General features: G+C 43.8%; 1 protein-coding gene across 8 annotated transcripts in view; it reads left to right on the top strand.

Annotated features, from left to right (window-relative positions):
* The window catches only part of RASAL2 (RAS protein activator like 2), a 1332618-nt gene that overhangs the window by 1299840 nt on the left and 9746 nt on the right, over window positions 1-23032 (top strand). Inside the window, exon 18 of one of the 8 annotated variants that reach the window (XM_069641160.1) lies at window positions 8250-8277. The exons of the other annotated variants lie outside the window; for them this stretch is intronic. Coding sequence (XP_069497261.1) covers window positions 8250-8277 — 28 coding nt within the window. The remainder of the gene's footprint in view (window positions 1-8249; window positions 8278-23032) is intronic. 8 annotated transcript variants of the gene reach the window in all.

Below are 23032 nucleotides of genomic sequence, written 5' to 3' on the forward strand. Positions count from 1 at the left end.
AATAGGGTTTGCAATTGGTCTGCTTCTTAATTGCCCTCTTCAGATTTTGGCAATATTGGTTGTTGTCAAGGTCTTTTAATATTGCCTTCTCTTGGCTTTGACAGTGATGGTTTCTGTTATCTTTGAAATTATAATTGCCCCCAATGTTCTTATTCTGCCACTTCAACTGGTAAGCATCAGTTTGATATGCAAACTTATTCTTAGTCTGCCAAGTCTACTTCTTTACATTAGTTTGGCCTTCAGTATTGTTAACACAGGCTAGCGGACGATTGCGGAGCGTTCCGGGGGCACATTCAACTAGTGAACTCACAGGGTGCTGCATACGTGTCCACTTGCTCCGCTGCCTTTGTGTCTTCTGCTTCCTCCGCTTCTTGCTACAAGGTATAAGATACTGGTCCCCGTGGCCCACCCTGGTTGGGAAAGGAGCGGTCCTCGTTCCACAAGCACTCTGGTGCTTGCCTGCCACCAGAGCACATGTTTCTTGGGGGGAAAGCTTTTCAAATAAACGCTTCCCGGGGCGCAACCTCTGCATACCAAGTCCTCAGTGGGAAAGCTCTCTAAAACAACTGTTCCCACTGCGCAATCTCTGCATACAAGGTTTCAAAGGGCAGAGACCCTTACGATGCCGGCATCCGCTTCAGACACAGCAGTGACCCCGGTGTCTCGACCTTCCTGCAACTTCTGCTGCAACGTGGAGTGTCGACCATTACTCCACATTCTGCTTCTCCTGCTGCTACATCTCATGGCCTGCACCGGAAGGGGTCTTTTATATCCACTTATCCCTCTCCGGTGTGGGTGATTACAATCACTAGACTGCAAGTTGCAGTTTAGTGCCTCCAAATCACTCTTCCTCGTTCCAGTACTTTGACCATTGTGGGACCTGAAGTCCCTAATGTTACAATTAGCTTTTTCTCTCTGCACATTGTTTACATGGATTTACTTCACTTCCATTATTAATCATGTTTTCAGGAGTATATTTTAAAGGAGTCAATGATTGTTTTGAAATGAAAGGAGCACTAGCTCTATCAGAATTTAAGATGGTATTGTTCTGATGTCCACATTTAACTTGCCCTTTTTGATTACAAGAGTTTTTATCATTATAGACATGGGCAACTTTGTGAGGGGGAGGTCTATGTCTGATGAATGATTGCTTAGGACCAGTTATGCAATCTCTCGAATTAAGTTTTAGAACAGAGAATCTCACTTTGACAACAATCCATTATATATTCTGGCTTCACTGACCAGTCTTCGTCTGAGGAAGACAAATACTGCATCTCACCCAATGGAATCCTCTCATTCCCCTTGGGCCCTTCTCCTCCCAAATGATCCTCCCGGCTAATACCACCCCAGAGTTAGGATCAGGTAGCAGCTGTCTTCCCATGGCCACCTGGGAGGAGACTTTAGGTAGGGTTTTTGGGTGGATTCCACAGGTTTCATCACAGTTAGAACTGGGTTCTTTGAGGAATTGTACCTCCAAGACATCTTGACGAATCACCCAGTCCCACCTGCTATCTGCTCACAGACTAGGTATTATTAGATATGTTGAATCCCACATCCCATTAATGGCCCCGAGGGATCGAAAGAATACTGCGCCATCTCAAAGTCACACTGCCCGCTGGAAAACCTTCACAGGTTCCACCAGAACCACAGCACTGCTGGTATTCCCGAAGCTTCATTCAGCAACACCGGCAAGGGCTGGTGAGTGATGTCATCTCGTATCACTCTCAGCGCATCATTTGGGTCATCTTGGGCTTCTCTGCATGCAGTATCCCACTTGTTTCTTTGAACAGACATGACATTCAATTATATTCATTAGCATGTTTTGCATATTACTCAAATATCTGATCACCTCTAGCGCTCCCATGTTTACATCTGTGTTCAACAGCTTTGTCCCCATTATCATGCATTTGGGACTTAGTTGGAATTTTCCCCAAAAGTATTTTCTGATTTAAAGATGTAATACACAGACAGGACACTGCTGGTTTTTGCTCAAAGGCTAAGTAAAATATTCTTAAAATCAAGGTGTTGCTGCCAAATGGATAGTGGCTTGGGTCATGTTATTTTACTGAAAACCAAATGTAGTGTCTCTATCTTAGTGCATCACTTGAATGGGAAGAATTCACTCTGAAATGTGGAGCCCAGGGGTAGAGAGGTTCCAGGGAAGACCGTTGTTGGACACACAGGATGGGAGGCCTAACTGGAAAGGATGTTACCTCATGACTCACATGCTTAACCTTTCTACCCTGTACAAATAAAGCAGCTTTTACTGCACGTATCTGGCTCCCAAGGGTTCCTTATCGTAATGCTGGCCCACCTGATATCGGTTTGATACTATAGTTTTATGGTGAGGTGTTTTGAAACGTGCCCATCATGCTGTCGGGACTCCTGATGGTGACCTGCTGAGCCATGAATGTGCTCCTCTGTAGTGCTGATCAGAGAGAAGCTGAGGCTGGGCAGCCATCCCATAGGTGCAATTTTGAGCCTTGCTGAGAGGTACCTCGAGATGCTGGTGGTCCACGAGGACAGCGCCTCGATGCTGAGTATCCAGAGTGCAGCTAGAGGGGTCCCTGGGACTCTGGGAAGCCAATGCACCGAGGGCTCCAAATGTGCAGGAAGGCAATCCTGCTGTGTGTGTTCCATGAAGGAAGTAAAGGCATTGCCCCCTGGTCGCTGTAGTGGAGCAGTTCTTACACTTCCAGGTCACTTGAGGTCGTGGGCTATGTCTGGGAGAGCCGTTGGGTCTTCCTGCAAGCCGTGGGAGCCGTTGGAATACTGGAGCTCCGTAGTGGACAACACCCTATAATGGTTCTTTTATAACATGCTTAATACCAGAAACCACAGTTTCTAAGTGCAAGACCAGGATTCAAATCTAAGTTGCTATGCGTTATCTTGCTTCCAACACAAACGTGTTGCCTGAGCTATCCTCCTCCTTGTGCTTAATGATGGCGTCAAGGGCCTGTGATTGTGTCTGGTGATCCCTGGTATTGCAGGGAAGAATGACAAAATATGAACTGTGACGAGAGAAGTTATCTCGCCTGTATTAAGAAAGTACCTGAAGAAAAGGACCTTTCAACATTACTTGTGTAAGGATGTGCACCCGACGTGCGAGAGGGACGGCCATGAGAAAGGAAACCCTATCTGGCCCACCTGATAATAGCTGGATACTACACCAAGCCACACACTTCCTTACTTTGAAAAAGAATGAAGGTAAGCACTAATTCACATTAGCAGTTATGCCAAACCGCTACTTGGAGATTGACCCATGTTTTGTGGATAACGTCTTCCTTGTATTCACATTCTAGAGCTGATTTTCAGCTGGACCAACTGTAATAAGCTGCTTTGAGTATTTATTCAGTCTCACAGAGCTCTGCCCTCTAGTCTGTACTGCACGTTCATCTGTTCAGTAGCGCACATGAGCCCCCGAGGCCATTACATGGATTAGATCTTTCCTCGATGGCAGAACCATGAGGGTTTTTTCACCCACAGATGCTGCAGACCCCATACCCATCACCTGTGGCGTACCTCAGGGCTCATGTGTCTCCCCTACACTGTATAACATATTAACCAAGCCCCTTTTCGATGATCTGGATCATCTCGGTATCACCTACACTAACTATGCAGACGATACCCAGATCCTCCTTCCGCTTTCTGGAGATTATGGAAAGGATTTGGCCTTGGTGAATAGGGATTACATCATCATCCAGGCATGGATGGCCACTCGCGGTCTATGCCTGAATGATGATAAAACAGAACTCATCACCTTGGGTACCACTGCCAGCCTAAAGAAATTAAGCCCAGCTTACTCAGCCTTCAAAATTGATGGCAACACTATCAGAGTGGGACACAAATTCAAAACATTGGGCTTCTACCTGGACTCCAACTTCACCTTTAACAGACAGGTGAACTCACTAGCCTCCTCCACGGCTTACACGTGTAAATTGATCAGTACAGCCAAACCCTTTCTATCCGACACCAGCTGCCTGACCCTGGCCAGAGCCCTCATACTATCCCGCTTAGACTACTGTCACGCCCTTTATCTTGGGTCCTCCAAAGCCACTACTAGCAAGTTACAAACCCTCCAGAACAATGCACTCAGAGCGGCCCTGGGCATCTCAAGAAGAGACCACATCACAGAACACAGCCAGCAGAACAACCGGACCCCTATCATAGACAAAATCTCCCTAAAAACTGTCTCACTCACCTACAAGTCCCTCAATAACTTGGCCCCCATCTACCTGATCAACAGATTTCACAGACTGACATCCTTGAGTCCAACAAGGACAGCATACAGAGACTGCCTCTCCGTCCCTAACTACAAACAATCTACCATAGGAGGTAATGGCTTTCCAGTGAAATCGGCTAAACTGTGGAACTCCCTACCACCCACTCTTAGGATGGACTTACCCTACCAAAACTTCTGTTCCGAAGATGATGTCTTGGCTGAAGACAGCCGTTGTCCAAACATACTGAGCCAGGTTCCGACTCTCCCTCTTGTCACTTGGACATACGGGACATACAACTGTTAACTGTATATATGTATATACTCCTGCTTACCTTCATTACTATTGTGTTTATGCCTTGTATATATTTTATTGTCTGCAACTAAGTTTTGCAAATTCCTGTATATGCTGCGCCCTGTTACCCTAGGGTATTCCGGCGCATTACAAATAATAAACAAACAAACAAGAAGATTAAACGCTTGAGAACAATAACCTGCAACTTTTGTTTCATCATCTCATATAACTTTCATAGATTTATATGCACTTCCTGTCTCTTTTTCATTGAGTTTTGACCATTTTCTTTGAGTTTCTTTGAGTTTCCTTGAAAAAGTAATTTAGAATGGCACTGAGCCGGGTCTGTCATATGCTGCGATGTCCAAATGACAGGTGGGGATGCTACAAGGTATTCTGCTTTATTGTATCCTGGCATGCTCACTGATATAAATAGTTCAGTAAAGGTAATTGATGAACTGTAAGGGTGCAGAAGTATGAGTCTGACACAGTGGTGGCATGATGATTGCCAAAGTCTTTTATTTAGGCAAAACAAAGTGGAAACCTATCTCTCCCCAACTCTGAGGGGTTTCCCTGCCTTTACTAAGGAGCGAAGGAATCGGTCAGAATGTCTAAGTAGATAGAGTCCACTGTTGTGTCAAAATGCCTACTTCCATCCCTTACACATGTAACTTATCAGAAAAGGGTAGTGGTTCTTCTTGGTCCAAAAGAAAAACTCCATGTTTCTGGACAATGAACCACAGTTCCAATAATTGCAGGAATTCCGCCTGTGAGAAGGACTCCCTTTTCCAGGTCTCAGTTCTTTTCAGAGGAAAAGAAAGTTCCAGCTTGTGGTGCTGTAAGGTTTCAGTGCCAATTCAAAAGAAAAAGTTCCAACTCAAACATTATTCCTTATTGACCATAGTTCTGTTTCACTATTGGGCTCCTGGAGAATGCCTCCCTACTCCAGGTATTTGGCTCTCAATGTCTCCACAGTGCCAGGTCAGTGACGCCCTTCCCCGGGTCTTCTCCCGTTTGGCTACATGGTTCCCAATCTTCACTATTTGGTGCCCTGAAGAATGCCTCCCGTTTGGCTACATGGTTCCCAATCTTCACTATTTGGTGCCCTGAAGAATGCCTCCCTTCTCCAAGTATTCGATTCTCAATGTTCTCATAGCGCCAAGAGAATGACTCGCTTCCCCTGGCCTTCCTTCCGATGCCCTCACGATACAAATCTTCGGGGAAAACCACCAGGAGGTATTGCTTCCTTCTCCTGAGGTTTCTTGGCTTCACGGTTCACAAGGGCTGGACGAGATGACTCCCTTCCTTTAGCCCCTTCTTAGACTTTAGCATACAGTTCACAATGCCAGCGGCAATGCCTCCTTTCCCATGGCATCTTTGCCCCTTTTGCCTTTCACAGTTCAGTATTGAAAGGCGGAATGCCTCTCTTCACCTGGTTTGCTTTGCACTTCAAAAGTTCACACTTCACAAGAGCTCCCAGTCTTGTGGGTGTAGATCACAGACCTCTGTATTCGTCCTGTCTTTGTGCAGTAACCCTAGTTTGCTATCCTGCCAGGTACTGTGACTATGAAGATGACTTGGGTTACTATTCATAAAAGGGTGCAAGTCCCTGACCCGTGTTCAAATGATTGGCAGCGCTTCTGGAGGCCCACCAACTTTCCCGGCGACCCAGGTACTTGAACGAGGCTTGCCGTTGTTCTTCAGTTTGTCGTAGGCTCTCCTCTGTGTCCTTTGGGCCTCTTGCCGTCCCTGCTGCTTTCTGGTGTCCTGCAGCGGCACTGCATGTTCCAGCTGCTCCTTGTGTCTGGATGTCTGCTTCTCCACGGCTCCGTTTGGTCTCTACAACGGACCAGATAGGGACCGCTCTGCCTGCAGGGCAGTGTCCCCAGAAACAACAAATCCTGTTCTCCACTCTGATCTACTTCCCATCTCGCAGTACTTCCAGGGAGGGCTTCTCTCTCCTTCCTGGTTTCCCTCTTCAATTTTTGAATGGGCTCTGCCCAATTGGGTTTCAATAGAAACTATCATGTTCTTGTAAGTGCTCTCTATGCTTCCACACTTCTTCGTTGCAGTACTGATCTTGAGGTCTTCCAGGGAGTCAATTGGTCACTCCCTCGTGTCAGTACTGAAGGGGATACATGTCCCTTGAGGAGTCCACACTCCTCCTCGTCCCAGTACTTCCTATATTGGCGGTATGGCAAAAACATATAGGAACACTAGGGAAAGTGTTGGTGGAATGTGGGTAGGAAGGCGTGTTATGGTTAGGTGGGCTATGGGGATACCATGTTCTCCCCATATTGTCGCGAATCCCATAGGGGCTTACCTCCCCATGACATTCACCCACTGAGTACCACCTCCAGGGGGACTTTCGGTTAGCTGCCTCACCTCCCTGGCTTCATGGGCAGGGGCTCCCCATAGGGGAGAAGTGACGACATCTGGGATTTGTCACAGCACATAAGATGATGCTGGAAGATCATTTTTGATGACTAATTCATTTTTCTTTGCTTCCTACTTTCTGCTATGCATTTCTAACCCAGTGGCACAATTGTAGTTTCTGTGGTTGTGGAGTTGTCTCCGATTGGAAAGTGCATTTCCCCATCCTCCTCTCTTCCACTTTTATGAATCCTCTATACAAGCAGTTTAACATTGCACTGAACTGTTCTAATAAATGTTAAACAATGTCCTTCTGACCTGGGAGTCTCGGGTGACCTCACTCACACATGGCTAATACGACATCAAATACAGGTACTCATTTAATTTCAAGCATGTCAAAGTAATCATTATATATTAATATTAGTACTTTATATTTTGGCTCTCGAGACACGGAAACACACTTCTATATGCTGTGTTGGTATTATAGCGTGGTTGACATCACCTCTAGTACATTTTGCCTCTTTTTCTCAGTGAAAATGTCCTTCGTGTGCATCTGTGTCAATGTCTTGAGTGCTGCAAAATCCTACTTTACCATCAGAAATGAGGCACCCAGTTGCCGGAATGTGACAGCAGGCGTGCACGATTACCTTCAGAAAGAATCCCCCTGGACATGCTGATCACAGAATACTGGGGACGGGAACGAGCTGCCTCACCCATCCTAACAAATAGAACGCCAATATTGATTTGCTTAAGAACATTACATACATTACATATGTGAAATAACTGGTAGCAGACACACTGCTGCTAACATGTTTTTTGCTCGGAGCTTTGAGCTGTTTACGGCACATTTCAGAGTTAAGTAAAGGTTTATGAAATTGATATTTACATGATAAGCAAAGGCACATATCAATATATTGCATATTCACTAATAACTGGATTTGAAGTTAGTCAATGAAAGATACCATTTCTACTGTACAACACTCACTAAAGTAATGACAGTAAATGCTAAACCCACCATTCATAGATAATATCGCTGCATATAGAATAGTGTAATTATTCTGATGTTTTCAGGATGCTAAACCAGTAAAAAATAAAACTGAATTCATTGACAACGGGTATTGGGAAGAAAAGGTTTGTATCGGTTCAAGCAGCGTAGCAGCTATTGACAAAATGTTTTCAATGTTCACAACAACTACTGTATATGATGCATAAATTGTGCACAGCTCTAGGATCTGTATGTAACGTAAATTGATGTGCTGGAGATTGAGAAATGGTTGGTATGCCTGACACTGCACTTCATAAAAGCCACACAGTGAGGTGTTGAATGTGCCTTGTGTGTTGACATTTCGCTGTGTTGAATTACAGGTCATAAACAGGGATGGCATTCCAGCAGGCAAGTAACTGCAATCCATTTTGTAGCTGATCAGTTTCTCCATGTCCGTCCACCCAACAAACCTGTACATTGACTCAGACCTGTAATCCATTTCAGCTCCAAGACCATACTCCCAGAGAATTGACGCATTTTGAATTGAATATAATTTTTTCCAGAATCACCCTTATGCTTGGCGTTCAAATGGTTTTCTTAATGATGCAGAAGTTAATTTCATTTCTGGATCCCTTTTGGATTCTTTGACACATTAAGATGAACCAACTAATCCCTAAAATTAATTCTACTATACACCTTTGAAATGCAGTACACTGGTACCATTGCAGGGTGAATAGCAGAATGCTTCTGAGAGCTCCACGGAATGTACTGAAGCTTTGTTTAACCTACTTGGCAAAGTGGTATTTGCTTTGTTAATTAGGTTTGCTTTTCATAAACACTTACTGATATAATAAGGGAGAGTCATTGAAGTGCGAGAAGGGGGATACTTGGCTTTCTGGATCCAAATACAAAGTGTACAAATGAAAACCGGGTCTTTCCTCCAGAGTAGCCAGTATGCCAGTGGAACAACTTCTTTGTTGAAAGGCATTGTGCACTGAAACATTACAGGAGGGGATGTATCAGTAACGCTCCAGTATTTGTCTAGTTAGTACAACTTTTAACATGTTCCGCAAGGTAAAAAGAACCATGTTCCTTAAAACCTGGAATGAATGATGGATGAGTGGAACGGGCAAGCATTATTCTCCCAACAGCGAGGGGGCAGTTGGTAGGCTAGTGGGATTCCGTATGCTGGGTGAACCTTGGAAAGACATCTGTATAGCTTAATTAACCAATGTTTAGCCTTTATTAGTTTGTTATGCATCGAGAGTTCAATTTTTAGGAATTAGTGCCAGAGATGTAGATCTTCCTCCTCCCCACCCAAAACAGGGCAATTGGAAGGGTAAAGGAAGAATAAATCCCCTTCACGAAACTTCTTCAAAGTTGAAAAGTAGTGTTTACTGAAAATCAATGCACTCATGCCCCTTTTTTGGACCCTTGCAGTATTCCATCCTTTTGCTCCTTTGTTGAACTGAATGTCCCACACTAAGGAAACCAGATTCAGTTTACTGCCCTTCAAGGGGCATCAATTGGCACATGTTCTCCCTTTCGATCAATTGATGGCACAGTCCAGTGCAGGTTTTGTACACTTCTTAAATCTGCAAGACAAGCTCTTAATATTACCAAAATGTTTGGCCTGAGATTCTAACGTCCTTCTTTTATCATTTGGAAAATGATAGCGAGAAATCCGGTTTCACTGATGTCTACATTTTATTTACCTTTAAAATGGCATTTGGATGTCTGATTCCTTTTTGCCTCAAATTATTAAGACTATTCATTTAGGAGAGGGGTGCCAACAGTCTTATTTTGCTCCTGAGAAATTCATAATTGTTTTTATGTAAAATAGCAGGTTAGTTATTCCTTCAACATAATTGCCTGATCAGTTTACTTTAGAGAACCATGTTTTCACCTGAGAGAAGACCTTAAAATGTTACCTCATGCTTGAACTGCACGGAGTACCATGTTTTGGAAACGTGTGCATATATGCTATGTCCTTTTTCTAGCCCTTAAAACGTTCAACCTCTGATTGGTGGTATTATACACTAGTAATAATTACCCCTCCTACACTTAATAAATACAGCTTCAAGAAGCAAAATAAAGAAGATTAGGTCTCCATATAAGCCCTCCATGTCATTTCATGAATGTAGAACCTATTATGCAATAAACAAGCACCATGTTGTCAATAATTTCAATTGCATCTCTAGAGCGTTTTCTTCAAAGTAGCATTAGATTTCGAACTCCAGTTATTCTGAAGCAGTGTCTTTTTGCAAAGGATGCATATTTCCTGGTACATTCACTTTAAGATTATAAAAATGGGTAAGGGCACCCAAAAGAGGGTCCCCATTTCAACGTTAACATTTTATTAGCCATCTCAAACGTAGGGCTCCATAAAACTATAAAGTTAAGATGTCACCATACCATTTAAAGTAAGCAACTCCCCTCATTACATTCTAGACAGTTGTAAGCAGTTGGGTTGGGACAATATAAACAGGCAAGGACTGCTGTGCTTTCAGGTGGAATTGGTACGTGTCCTGCTGCACTTTGAGATGGTCCACTGAGGATATTGTCCCACTGTCCTTGGTTAGAGATGAGTAGTTGATTCGAGACCAATCGCGCTTAACATTTTAAATATGTCAGAGATTGATTCTCTGAAAAGAATATGCGAAGTCAGTTTTACGTGATCACATGCTTGTTTAATGAGACTTGCCGACGCGTGTTTCTACCTTAGAAGTCTTTATTAAGGCTAGTCATTTTCTGATGATAATAGTGCAGCATTTATCACCCATTAGTATAGAAACCAGTTGTGCACATAACCGTTTGGTACATGATTAATGATCCAATTAAATTAAGTTGCATGTTTGGGCATCAACAGTGCAAATGATAGGGTTGGTGTGGAATAAAGTGTAAGGTGAAACAGAAATGAGACAGACAGGGCCAAATACAAGGAGAAGGAGCTGTAGCATGGCACCCAAGCAGACTTCCAGGATGCACAAGCACCTCGCATGGCCTTGTCTGGGAGCATGACTTTAGATCCTTGCATCTCGCATCATACCACTTTTTGCCACAGCCTCTTACTGCTCGTGAGGCTTTCACTTCACCTTTCAAAGTCCAATTGTCTGGCTGCCATTTAACTGTGGTAACCCTACTTTCACACCCTAGCACTTTGGCCCTTTTTCCTCACTGCTGTGACTACCCAAATCTCTAAACAGCTTAACGGGCTCTGGAGGTCTCGTATTTCCCTCTTTTCCCACACATGCTTCCCCAGCGTTGCAGAACACCTGCCTGATACTATATTAGGGGCCTTCCTCTCCCACTTCTCACAACGAGATTTATTTTACTTCCAAGGTGGTAAGACGACCAACCCACCTTACTACTAAATCATAAAATTACTTTCATTCTTAAAAACCTTGGCCTCTGGGCCTCAAGATCATTGATACTAACTTTCTTTCCTCCCCTCTCTCCCATCTGTTCTTTGTCCCCTTGTTTTTGGCCCTGTCTGTCTCTTTTGTGTTTCACCTTACACTTAAATCCACAACAACCCTATCACTAGCACCGCTTATGCCCTAACATGCAATTGAATTGGATCATCAATCTTGTACCAAACTGTTGTGTACAATTGGTTTCTATACTAATGGGTGATAAATGCTGCACTATTATCAGATCATGAGTAGCCTTGCTAAAGACCTCTGAGGTCGAAACACGTGTCAGCAAGTCTCAATAAAAAAGTATGCAATGACGTAAAACTGATTTCGCTTATTATTTTTAGAGAATCAATCTTTGCCATTATAAAGTGTTAAGTGTGATTGGAGTTGGTCTCGAATCAACTACATTCTTGACAGTGTTTTTGTTAAGTGATAGAGCTTGTGTTTTGTTTTTTTGTTGTCCAGCATACCCTATATTTAATCCGACTGAAGTGGGAATCGATGACCCCGTTTCTCAAATACATTAATCTTTTTAGTACCCAAGAGTTGTGTCGCAACCAATCGGAGTGCTCGAAACCCAGGCAATAATCCCTGGTATTGCTCATGGGCTATGAGCAAGCTGATGGGCCTGATGTGTACCTCCTGTCTACTTTTTACTTACCGGTGCTTCTATTCATTGGCTGCTCCGCTTCCTCCTGTGGTTCCTATTCTCTGCAGCGCCTTCCCTCTGTGGTTCCATTTGTCCTCTCCTTGGGCACTGCTTTCCCATGCTGGTTCTTTCTTGGAAATAAAAGCAGCCTTTTTTAGTTTGAAATGTATTTTTTTCTCAATTTCCATGGCAGATATGTTTCTCGTGTGTTCAGTGGTGGGAACATGTTCATGCTCCAAAGATGGAGTGTTTGGGGCATGAATTTATGTACTATAGTGAAAACATACTTCTAGTCTTATATTGCACATCTGCAGGCTGAGTGAGTTTATACATGTCCGTTAGCCCCCATTAACCACACTCGTTTCATTGTGCCTGTTAACTCGGGCTTTAAGGCCTGTAACAGACGGTATAACATACATTTGTGGCTATAAGGCTAAAATATGTGTGCCCATACAAGTTCAAAGTGGGGAATGGTCAAAAGACTGTTCGAATTTGCATTTCACTGCTGCGTCGTCACTCCAAGTATGGATAACCGCATTGAGCTCCCTCCTTTCTATGCCTGCTATGTCACCTTAAGAAAATAATCCGACATCTAGGGTGTGTGTGGAGTACTGCTCTCATGGTCCTGGGGTCCTTGAAATTAATTAATTCTTCTGATGGCACCTGCATTACCAGGATCTCTGGGGGTGAGGGGGAGAGCTAACAACTTTGTCTTCATTTTTATGCTCTTTTCTAGCCTCGCATCTCTAACTTGGAGAATGATCTTGGAACCATGTTCAGTGAAGACCTCAATCAATTTCCCCATGTGTACATTTTAAAGGTAGACTGATCCATTAGCATAGCAGATCATCATAGGTTTTGAGGCCCACCGCAAGGACAACACTCACAACGGCCACCAGCAGGCCATTGTCATGTAAGACGCTGCCAACTTGAGTCCTCCTCTGTATTCCCCTAGTTTAGAGTCTAGCAATGGTGAACTCCTCTGTTGCTGTCTTGGAGATAATCATCTTTGTTTGTTGAGCAACAACAGTTCACCTTTCACGCTGGTAAGGATTCGTCTCAAGAATCGGTGATTGAGCTGGTTAGTCACAACTTGAGAATCAGTATTCTAAGCCTGAGAGGAGAGCGGACTGAGTCTGTCATTCCCAATTTTCAATCTTTGTCAGGAAGGTTAAGTAAGGTATATGATGACATTCTCATCTTGCCTCTTGCTGCATGTCCGAGTAGTAGTTCTTTGGTTCAGAATGTTTAGCAAGTAAAAGTGCGTAATTCCTTATGAAACCTTAGATGGCTATAAACCTTACCTGTAAGGGGCTCCCCGGGTAAGAACTTAAGAACTGGTTACTGAAAGGCTACATTTGCTGGCACTCTAACCCTTGTCAGAGAATGTCGGGCATACTGCACATCTTGCTCTTAACGGTCTACGTATATGCCTGGGACATTTTTCCCCGTTTTTTATGCCAAGAAGAGGCTGATTTCTAGCTCTGTCCTGTGTTGTAGGTTGAGAAAGAGAGGTTGAATAGGCCTGCTACAGATAATCTGTTTTTGGGATTGAGGGGAAGAAAGCAAATGCTTAAAACCCTTGAATAGCTGTGGACAGAACAACTCCCACCGGGGAGGATTCCTGGGATAGAGAGCAGATTTGTCAATCAGTTCAACTCAATCTAGATTGCTGAATGCCAGGGGCTTACACCAGCATATATGTGCATGCCAAATTCAGGTTAACTGATCTGTAAATTACATGGTGCAGGAACCTAGGGGATCTAGACTTGAACTTGATGTAGAGATTGTGGGAGATCTAAAGATCCAGGATGTCCAGTTTGTCTAAATGCAAATGGTATGTGGAGAAAAGGGGTAGCATATCTACTTGCACACAAAGCTAAATCAAGATCGAAATGGTAATTTATAGGCAGGAAGCAGGTCTCGTGGAGCTGCAATGTATTTCAGAGGTGCCTTGATTGGTTGTCTGTTCTCACTTTCCACCCCTTTACCAGTACCTGGAGTAATGCTTCCGACTCCAGCTTTTTACTGTGTCTGTTGCCGCCTGCCACTTGCCTCCTGGTTAAACGCCATAGAACACTGTTTGTTCCAACATTTGTTTGTGGCTATGCTTAAAAGGTGTTGTCTGCTGGCCCCACTTATTGTCTGTAAAATCTGCTTTCTGTACCTTGGCTGCAACCTTTGGGCACCATATCTGGAGAAGAACGTTTATATTTGCCCACCATCTCTTGTCTCTCTTGTATGTTTTGTGTTTTTACTATGCATTGGCACATTTACAAAGACTAATGTGGCCGAGACTGTGGACAAAAAATGGAAAGATGCAACTTGGAAAATCTAGACGATTGTCATGCCACAACTAAATTGACTGCATTTTACTTTGTGTACTTCAGGTCTTGCTGCAGCAGATGCGCTGTCCCCAGAAAACACATTCTCGTTTATTTACCAACTGTAGTTTAAGTTGCTAACTATTTGTCCTCACGTCCTGTTATTGCTTATGCCGCACAAACGTTAGAGCTGCAGAGAATAGATGCATCCAACAGGGAACACGGAGTGGACCATCTAGAAATTCAAACAAAAGCATGTTTATTCTTTATGAAGTGTTACGAGGCAAAGTCTTCCAACGCAAGTGGAGTAGATAATGCACAGATAGCAAATAGGTTTTCTATCCCTGTGTTGCTTCTTTCAGTGATAAGATCCTGCTTTCCCAGCATGTGGCCCTAAAATGAAGTCCTTACTCACTTCACTTTGAGCTTCCAAGCACACACTATAGTCCACCCCCTCCCCCTTTTCAGCTAACTACAATGAACGTAGACAATGACATGCCTTTTAACTAGTTGGCAATCAGCCAGCACTGGTTGTTTGTCAAAGTTCTTAATAGTGTTCTGAATGAACTCCACCCCATCGAGGTACTGTGGGTCTGGGTTACCATAACTCATTGGGTTTCAGAATTATTTTCATAGCCACATGTTTGAAATAGTTATCTACAAGTTAAGTTTGATTTTTTTATTTTTTAAAGTGCAGTAACAGGTTGACATAAATGTAAAACTGGAATTGGCTAATTGCATTGGGATAGAAAGAAGAATACTATTGAAAACGACAGATTCCCCATCTGACACCTTAAAGATCAAATGTATTATTTATTGTGTTACCATTCATAAAGTTGGACTTTTAACACAATTTAGGATACAAAAATAACATTTCATTGATACATTTGATAAAACAGTCTACATTTTTCCAGTAAAATTATTAAAACACAAAGACAGCTTCCAAGAAGTCTAAAACTCTTACCAAAATCGTGATTTCTTTAGTGTTTAAAATCCTAATCCAGTTCTCCTCCAGCCCCAGCTGCAGATAAGGCAAAACTTGTTCCATTCTGAGCGTAGACAATACTGGGCAGATTATGCATAGATGATATGACGTTTCGTCCTTGCTCTTGCAGAATGAACACAAATGCAAACCCCTTTGGACATTTCCCCTGATCCCCAAGACCTCCATTGTCGGGAATACGTTTAATTTTAGGCTTAGAATTTTAAAACCGAAATCCCTATACAGTTGTTTCCTCCGGTATGGAGAGACTACATTAAAGTTTTTAAATGACCACCTAAAGTGATCATTAAAGCACTGATAAGCCAACAACTCAGCCATCAACTCAATCCAGGCATACCTATAGAGCTTTACTTTAGTGTTTGGGTTTCCAACCAGTTCCGCAGTTGACGACTCGATTCTTAATAGCAGCACTCTACAGACTTGTCCCCATTGTTCCAATGCTCTACAATTCTCTTTTCCCAGCATGGAGTTAAGTAGAACAAAGAAGGACGCCGACAGGGGAGCCAAGAGGTTAGAAAATAGTTGTAGTAGTTCCCCCTCAATATAAATGTGCATTGGGAGTTGTCCCAGTTAATGGAGGATACCCGCCAATGCAACCACTTGTGGGAGATGCAAGACCTTCTTCCACATTAACGCTTCTATCATAAGTTTGGGCACCGTGAATTAACCCTGGGAGAATCTTTTGCCTGTATAGTTACATTAATGGAAGTGCCGAGTATCTCTCAAATTTATAATCAAATTGCGTCAACTGAGAAGCAGCTGCTAGGCATTTTGTTTTCCGGTCCCTCACTATGCCCGTTTACCCTTGGAATACATTATAGAGCCTAGATATTTGAAGGAGTTCACGGTTTGTACATTCTGCCCATTCAGGGACCATTTGAATTGTTTCCACTTAGAGCAGCCAGCATTCAGGACCAATACTTTAGACTTCACAACGTTAACTGTGAGTTCCAGACTCCCCAAGAAAAGAGCAATGCTATAAAGGGACCGTTGCAAATCAATTGGGGTCATGTCGCAAATGACTATATCATCTGCATAATTTAGGTATTGTAACTTTACTGATCCCAGCACCGGGGGGTTAGTCTGCGCTGTTTCGCAACAAACCGCCATGTCTTTAATATAAAAATTAAAGAGGAAAGGCACAAGGACGCACCCTTGTCGTACACCTTGGTTTGTTTCAATCCAGACCGAGGAGGACTCATGGGCATCTAATATAATTTTTATTTTCATCCCCAAGTGGACGGCTTCTAAAATACTAATTAAAGGACGAGGACACCCATTTGCATTTAGCGTTCCCCAAAAAACTGCCCTCATGACATGGTCGAAGGCTTTGCTTATATCCAAGTGTTAGGCAAGATTGTACGCAGTACTCTGTGGGAGACTGCACCAGCCTTGTCCTCTTGGCAATAGTTAACCCAACCTTTGCTATAAGCATGTACTGCACAAGTTGGTAGAGTGACTGAGCTGCCAGGCTTATCTCAAGAGGGGTCAATGTGAGCTGTAAGGTTTCACAATTAGTTATTGAAATAAACACTTATACTTAAGTTTACTTGATAAAACAATTATTAATTTATTTCACAATCAGTTGAATAAGACTTCTTTAGATTGGAGCAAAACATGTAACACTTTAAAATATACTTGAAAACACACTCTTAGTTTCTCTAATCAGTTGATACCCATTGGAGATGTCACACAGACACTTCCTACACCGTCGGGTTACTCAAATAGCTAGGACACTGTGGACATTGATTCATAACTGGTACATTTAGAGCAATACTGAGTTTGGTCCAAAGGTTAGATATGGGAATAAAACAAAGGTAATTGATAAACTGGTAAGTACTTTTTAAACCCTCCAATGCAAAGTAATTTAACCTTTACTCGTACGTCCCGTCCCCTTTCCTCCATACTGCATGACCGTCCCTTCCAAGGGACAGGAGACGGAACCTTTTTCACCAGAAAAAACCTTATTCTCCTTGTGCGCTTGGTTGCAGCCCTGGGAGCATGCATTGCACAGACTCCACCCTAGAAAGTTAAAAAAAAAGTTCACTTCACTGCTCTTGGAAACAGTACTTTCACCAAGAGAAGGTATTTAAACCTTGGGGAAATCTAAGATACCTCCCTGTATCATTGCACTGAAGGTGATGTGTGTCACAATGGTAAAGATGATGCCTATGGAGTTTGTCAGACTCCAAAGTCAAAAGAAACAGAGTCCAAATCACAGACAAATACATGAGAGTGGGGAAAAAGGTATTACTCTCTCCAGGTTAGAAATTTAAAGTCCACCAAAAAAAGAGCTGAGGGTCTCTAAGTTAGAAGGGAATTAGCACATTTCTGAGAATTCTCCCTAACACCAAGAAAGCCAGAAAAGCCAGTCTTCCTTGATCTTTTACCTGGGCATCCAGGAGGAATAGAACAACATTATTAAGCAAGTTCCCCACCCCTCTCTAAAAGCCCGACTGACAAAGATCCAAGTTATTCAACTCAGCAGCCCAGACTTGCAGTTCTTTCAGAAGTACCCTAGCAAATATTTTATTTGCAGAGTCCAACAAGGATATTGGATGGTACGCTTAAGGACGACATGCAATCTCCCCCGTGGAGAATTAGGACTATCAATGCTTGACCCCATGACATAGGTACTCCCCGCTGGATCCAAATGTTTCCGAACAGTCGTGACAGTACCCCTGCCCACAGCATCAGGTTGAATTTGAGAGTTAGGCCAGGGACATTAGATTTTTTACTGGATTAAATCAAGAGGATATCATCTAAATCCCAGGAGAGAGCCCCCTCCCAACCCACATATGGGAAAAGGGACTGCAGAGAAACGCCATTTCTCACGTACAGCTTCTTGAAATGCTTTATCCATACCTCTTCCGGGATACCTTGAAGCTGTAAATACTGGTTTAACCCCTTAGGCTTAATAAGTTGCCAGAACCTATTTGTGTTTTATGCAACCCAGCATTCTCTCTGCATTATTGATGGCCATCAAGAATGTATGACCTCTCAATCAGTTCTTAAAGCTCCTTTTCATGGACGCGACGTCCTTATGCACATTCACAGACCTGCTCCTACTGATGTTTTTAATCGAGGCACACATCTTTTTTTTTTCCCATTGTCCTCGATCTTTGTGCCAGTTTCTTGGCTGAAACCAGGGCACACAGAGTAGTAAAAATAAGGAGCACAAAACCCCTTAGTGAAGCTAGGTTCCTGTCGTTACATGGCCAGAAATTGGAAATACGGTCATCAAAAACCTCAGAGATCCTATGTGTCCATTTTACGTCACAGTTACAGGGATTTAACTCCAGGGCCAACCCATGAGGTCTAGTACCACCCAAACGAACCATAGGGATTTCACAAGTAATCATGCAATGGTCACCTAATTCTTTCTGGGCTACCTCCAGGCTTTTACACCAGCTTCAACAAGGTCAGTCGAGACAAAGAAGTAGTTCACAGTACAGCGCCAAGTAGAATTATGCCAAGTAAAGCACAATTGCCATTTAATAGTGCAACGTCCCATGCCTCCAATTCCTGCCTGACCAGAACCCCCCAATCTGGGGCTTCAACTGACATTTCCATCCTATTTGGGGTCTGCTACCAGTGATTTTGCAGGCACTCTGATTTGATATCACCCAACACCATTAATGAGGCTCCTTCCTCTGGAATTTCGCCCAACAACAAAAATGAGAGCGCATAGAGCGCCTCCACCATCCGCTCACGCTCCGGGTTTAAACACGCAGTTCCCAAAAGACATTTCCATTGTACCTTATGGTCCTGGGCAGGCCACTCCAAAAGGACTGCCAGCATGTCATTTCTATTGAGATCTGTGTGACGCATTTTCAGGGCTAGATTACGCTTAACCGCTATCAAAAGTCCCCCATAGGACTGACCACTCGTGCCTCGCTGGGCTTTAACGAACCTCAAATCGAACCCCTCCATAAGCGTGGTATCCATCAACAGAGTTTCCTGTAAACAAATGATGCAAAAATGTTCAAGCCTAGCCTGGTTCCCCATGTTAGAAAACCCACTGCAATTCCAAGATAGAATCTTACCCACCGTCCGTCAATCATCCCAGGCATTTCTTCCCCTGTCTAGGGGAGGAACGGTCTGACTCCAATACCTAGCCCGCAGTGCATAATGACTAAGCCCACCCTTTTCATGCTTGTAATACAAGGAGTCCCCTGAAGGCCCATTTGAGCCCTCTCCCTTTTGCGCAAAACCTTCCCTCTGCGTTGATACATTAAGAGTTACCCCCCAATCAGCCACATAAAATCCTATGGAGAGAAACCCACCCTCCTCTTCCAGAATTGCATTTTTGTAAAACCTTGGGAGCGCTGATGGAGTTTTAAAATATCAAAGCAATGACGATACAGAAATTCCACTTTTATGATGTCCTCCGAAGTGACCAATCGGAGGCTTGGAATTTCAAGTAGCAGAGAAAGGATATATTGCTGATTTAGGGGAATCCTGCTGGAGCTGTCAAACAGTTGACTCAGGAGTACACAATTTGCATCATTTAACAGTTTACCTGTTGTCAACTCTCATATCTGCCTCTTTTGACTTGCCCCCTTTTAACAACTTTTTTTCCCTCCCTTTAAGTGGTATTCTTACCTCTAATTTGTCTGGAAGTGACATGCGTTTAGCAGGGCTGCATCTATTTTCATCAATAGTGTGGAACAAGGGAAAAGCCTTCTTCAACACCATCTGTGGTGAGTCAGGAATCTGGTGGGGTCTTTAGTACCCTGAGCTTTGGAAAATATTGAGTAAAGAATCGGTTTGTTTTGGGGCACTCACCCTGCATCTTTACTCGTAGATGGAATTAAGTGCGATTTGCTCCCCTTCAGTGTTACAACATTTAGGCACCTTAAGATGCAATATTTACCGCTACCGGTCCCTATTTCCGGGATCAGTGTCTGATTTGGCTGGCGTGCATGGGCTCCCTAACTCCTCCCCCCGTTGCCCCCCACCCCCAACCTGAGTTTGTCAATACTGTCGTCACATAAATAAACAGAGATGTTACTAAGGTCCGGTGACACCTCATTTCCAATACGTTTAGGCCCACAGAGATCTCTCGAGGAGAACTCCAACCCCCCTTAGAGGCTAGGTCCAGGACCCTGTGACCCTTTGGCTCCCTTTCTACTTTTCAGCTTTTGATCAGCAACCACCTGAACTGCATGAGTAGACTGAGGCTGCAAATGTTGGTGATTTATACATTTACGAGACCCCTTGTTATTTTGCTTACTAGGCATCCTGCAGTTCTTAAATTTCTTTACTGTGTTTCCCTTAAATGGGTAAGGATTTGCCCTATGTTCGGGGGACTGAGCCTCCATGTGGCTACTACTAAGGATATCCTGGACCATTGCCCCTACAGCTCCTAGGAGAGAAACTGAGGGGAGGCACTGCACGTTAGGGCAATCTACTTTTGCTTTGAGTTCAACACCAAATTCTCTTGAACATGCAGAGTGGGCTCACCTCAGCTACCAGGGTGAGTCTCCACCTTATCTTTCCCACAGCAGACAGGTTGGCACGGAGGCCTTGAGGATACTATTATAAATCCCTCGAAGAAATGCACCTTCCCTGTGAGATCTTTCAGCGCCTGTCTTACGCATTTCAAAATTAAGGACTCTTAGCCCCTATCCATGGAGTCCAGTAACCGGGCCAGCACCGGGAAAGATAATCCATCTATTACTGTGGCATCTGGCTTTGTTCGAAAGGGCCTCTTCCCCAATGTCGTCACTAGGGGCACCATCTGCCACTTCCTGCACAACCTGTGCAGAACAAACCTCTTTAGGAGATGAGTCATCCAGAGCCCCCCAGAGCCTACCGCCACTGGATGACTTTTGCATGAGAGAACAGACTGCCTCGGCAAACCCACTGTGTTGAGCTTCCGGCTGCTGTAACATGATTTCGCTAAAAACATAGGAGTTCACCAGGGATTTTCCATTGATTAGATTTAAAGTCCAGCGAGAGTCTAACTCGCTTGCCCAGTTCATGAGAAAGCACTGAGACCAACATAGAAACATCAGACACTACGGGCTGCAGCGCGTAAGAAATAACATAACACACGTCTCCCGACACCATGTCCTGTATATTCTCCTCCAGTCTACTCAGTAGTTGATCAAGCTTGCCAGTATAAGTCTTAATTGTTTCACCTGGCAACTCCTGGGGCTCAAGAATATCATCAGGGAAGATGGTTGAGAGACACTCCCTTTTTTTGCTCAACCTCCGTGCCAAGATCCTCAGGCAGGGATTTCCCATCCTCCGGCGCCACGGCAGAGATTGATAGTGATTCCGCCTCGGGACTATGCTTTTGTATTGGGATTGCAGGCAGATCTGCCGGGCCAGATTTCACTGGCAAACCCTTGGAACTCGCTGAAGTAGATGTCCCTTCATTCACCCTCCCACCCCGACTCCCCACCCTGCTTCTCATAGTTGCCACCATAGTTTAAAAAATGGATAGAATAACACCTGAAATCTGTTTGCCTGGTAAATTCCTTACTCAACAGTGATCACTCAGAAATACTGCAGACCAAAACATGCACAGCTGAAATGGCAAGCGGCTGCAGGCACTGTGCGTAGAAGGAAGGCAGCTATAATAGTAGTCACTAGGAGATGAAAGAAGGCCTGCAGCAAGGGTTGAGCGATGGGCTATGGCAGATTATGCAACATCGGGAGACAAGCCCTTGATGACGGCACACTCTGCACACACTCCCACGCATTGCCATAATACTTTTGTGAACTGATAAAGAGGCAACAATATCATCAGGGAATAATTTTGGGACTCCGCCGAGTCGTTTGAATGCAATCAACTCTGTGCTTGTGAGTGCTCGCTATCACAGGCAATTCAAAGATGTTTGCCTTGCTGACAAAGATGGTTTGTGGCGCAAACGAGGAGGTGGAGACAGCATACTCCTTGCATATTTATCGTTTTTGGACCATCTTGCATGGATGATGTGGAGCAGACGAGGATAGGAACAGGTAAATTGGAAGGAGAAAGAAGCAGGGGGCCTGATATGTCTTGCTACTTGTTTGTAAAATGTGTTTACTGCAATAATGCCAATTCAGAAGGTCAAAGTCATCCATCGTACCCTGGGGTAAAGTGGGAGGAATTCCGCTGCCCTTCTTTCCTCTTTTTCTATCTTTCATTCCTGAGATATATTACTCGCCAGTATACAAAAAAATAGGCCCTATCTTTTTTCTTTGGATGCAGGTGGAAGGCCGAGAGCACGCTCCAATTCTGAACCAGGATGCCTGCCATAAGGAGATGCCTGCCACCTGCTGCACTTCAGCTTAAAGGCCAGATACAAACGAGAGCTTGCCCAAACAGACACCTCATCCATGCTAAAAATATTCACTTACTCCCACATAAGCATCCCCAGACACAGAGGTCCTGTCCCCTTTCCATAGTACCTCACCTGTTGTCAGACTATCTCCTTGGTGGTCCACATCTTGGCCTTCCTGTCACTTTTTGCGAGATGGGACTGAAACCATTGGGATGGAGTGACCAAAAGAAACATTGGGCCAGAGATTTTGAAAGGATAAGATGGGTCTTATCTGATGTTTGATGTTGTAGTTACAATATGGGTCCACTTCACAGATTGGTGCCCATAGTTTTGCTAACTGATAGCCTGACACAATGAAATGTGAGGGCTTAATACATAAGTCAGAAGGTCCGGCCAGGGTTAAGATTTCTGGAATGGAAAAAGGATGCGTGTAAATGATTTCAAGGGTCCAACGGAGGAAGCCCAGCGAGCATTGCATAACAATCATTTTG

Source organism: Ambystoma mexicanum, chromosome 1q, assembly GCF_040938575.1.
Source record: "Ambystoma mexicanum isolate Mex_15411 chromosome 1q, UKY_AmexF1_1, whole genome shotgun sequence".
In the NCBI taxonomy this organism is placed as follows: Eukaryota; Metazoa; Chordata; class Amphibia; order Caudata; family Ambystomatidae; genus Ambystoma; species Ambystoma mexicanum.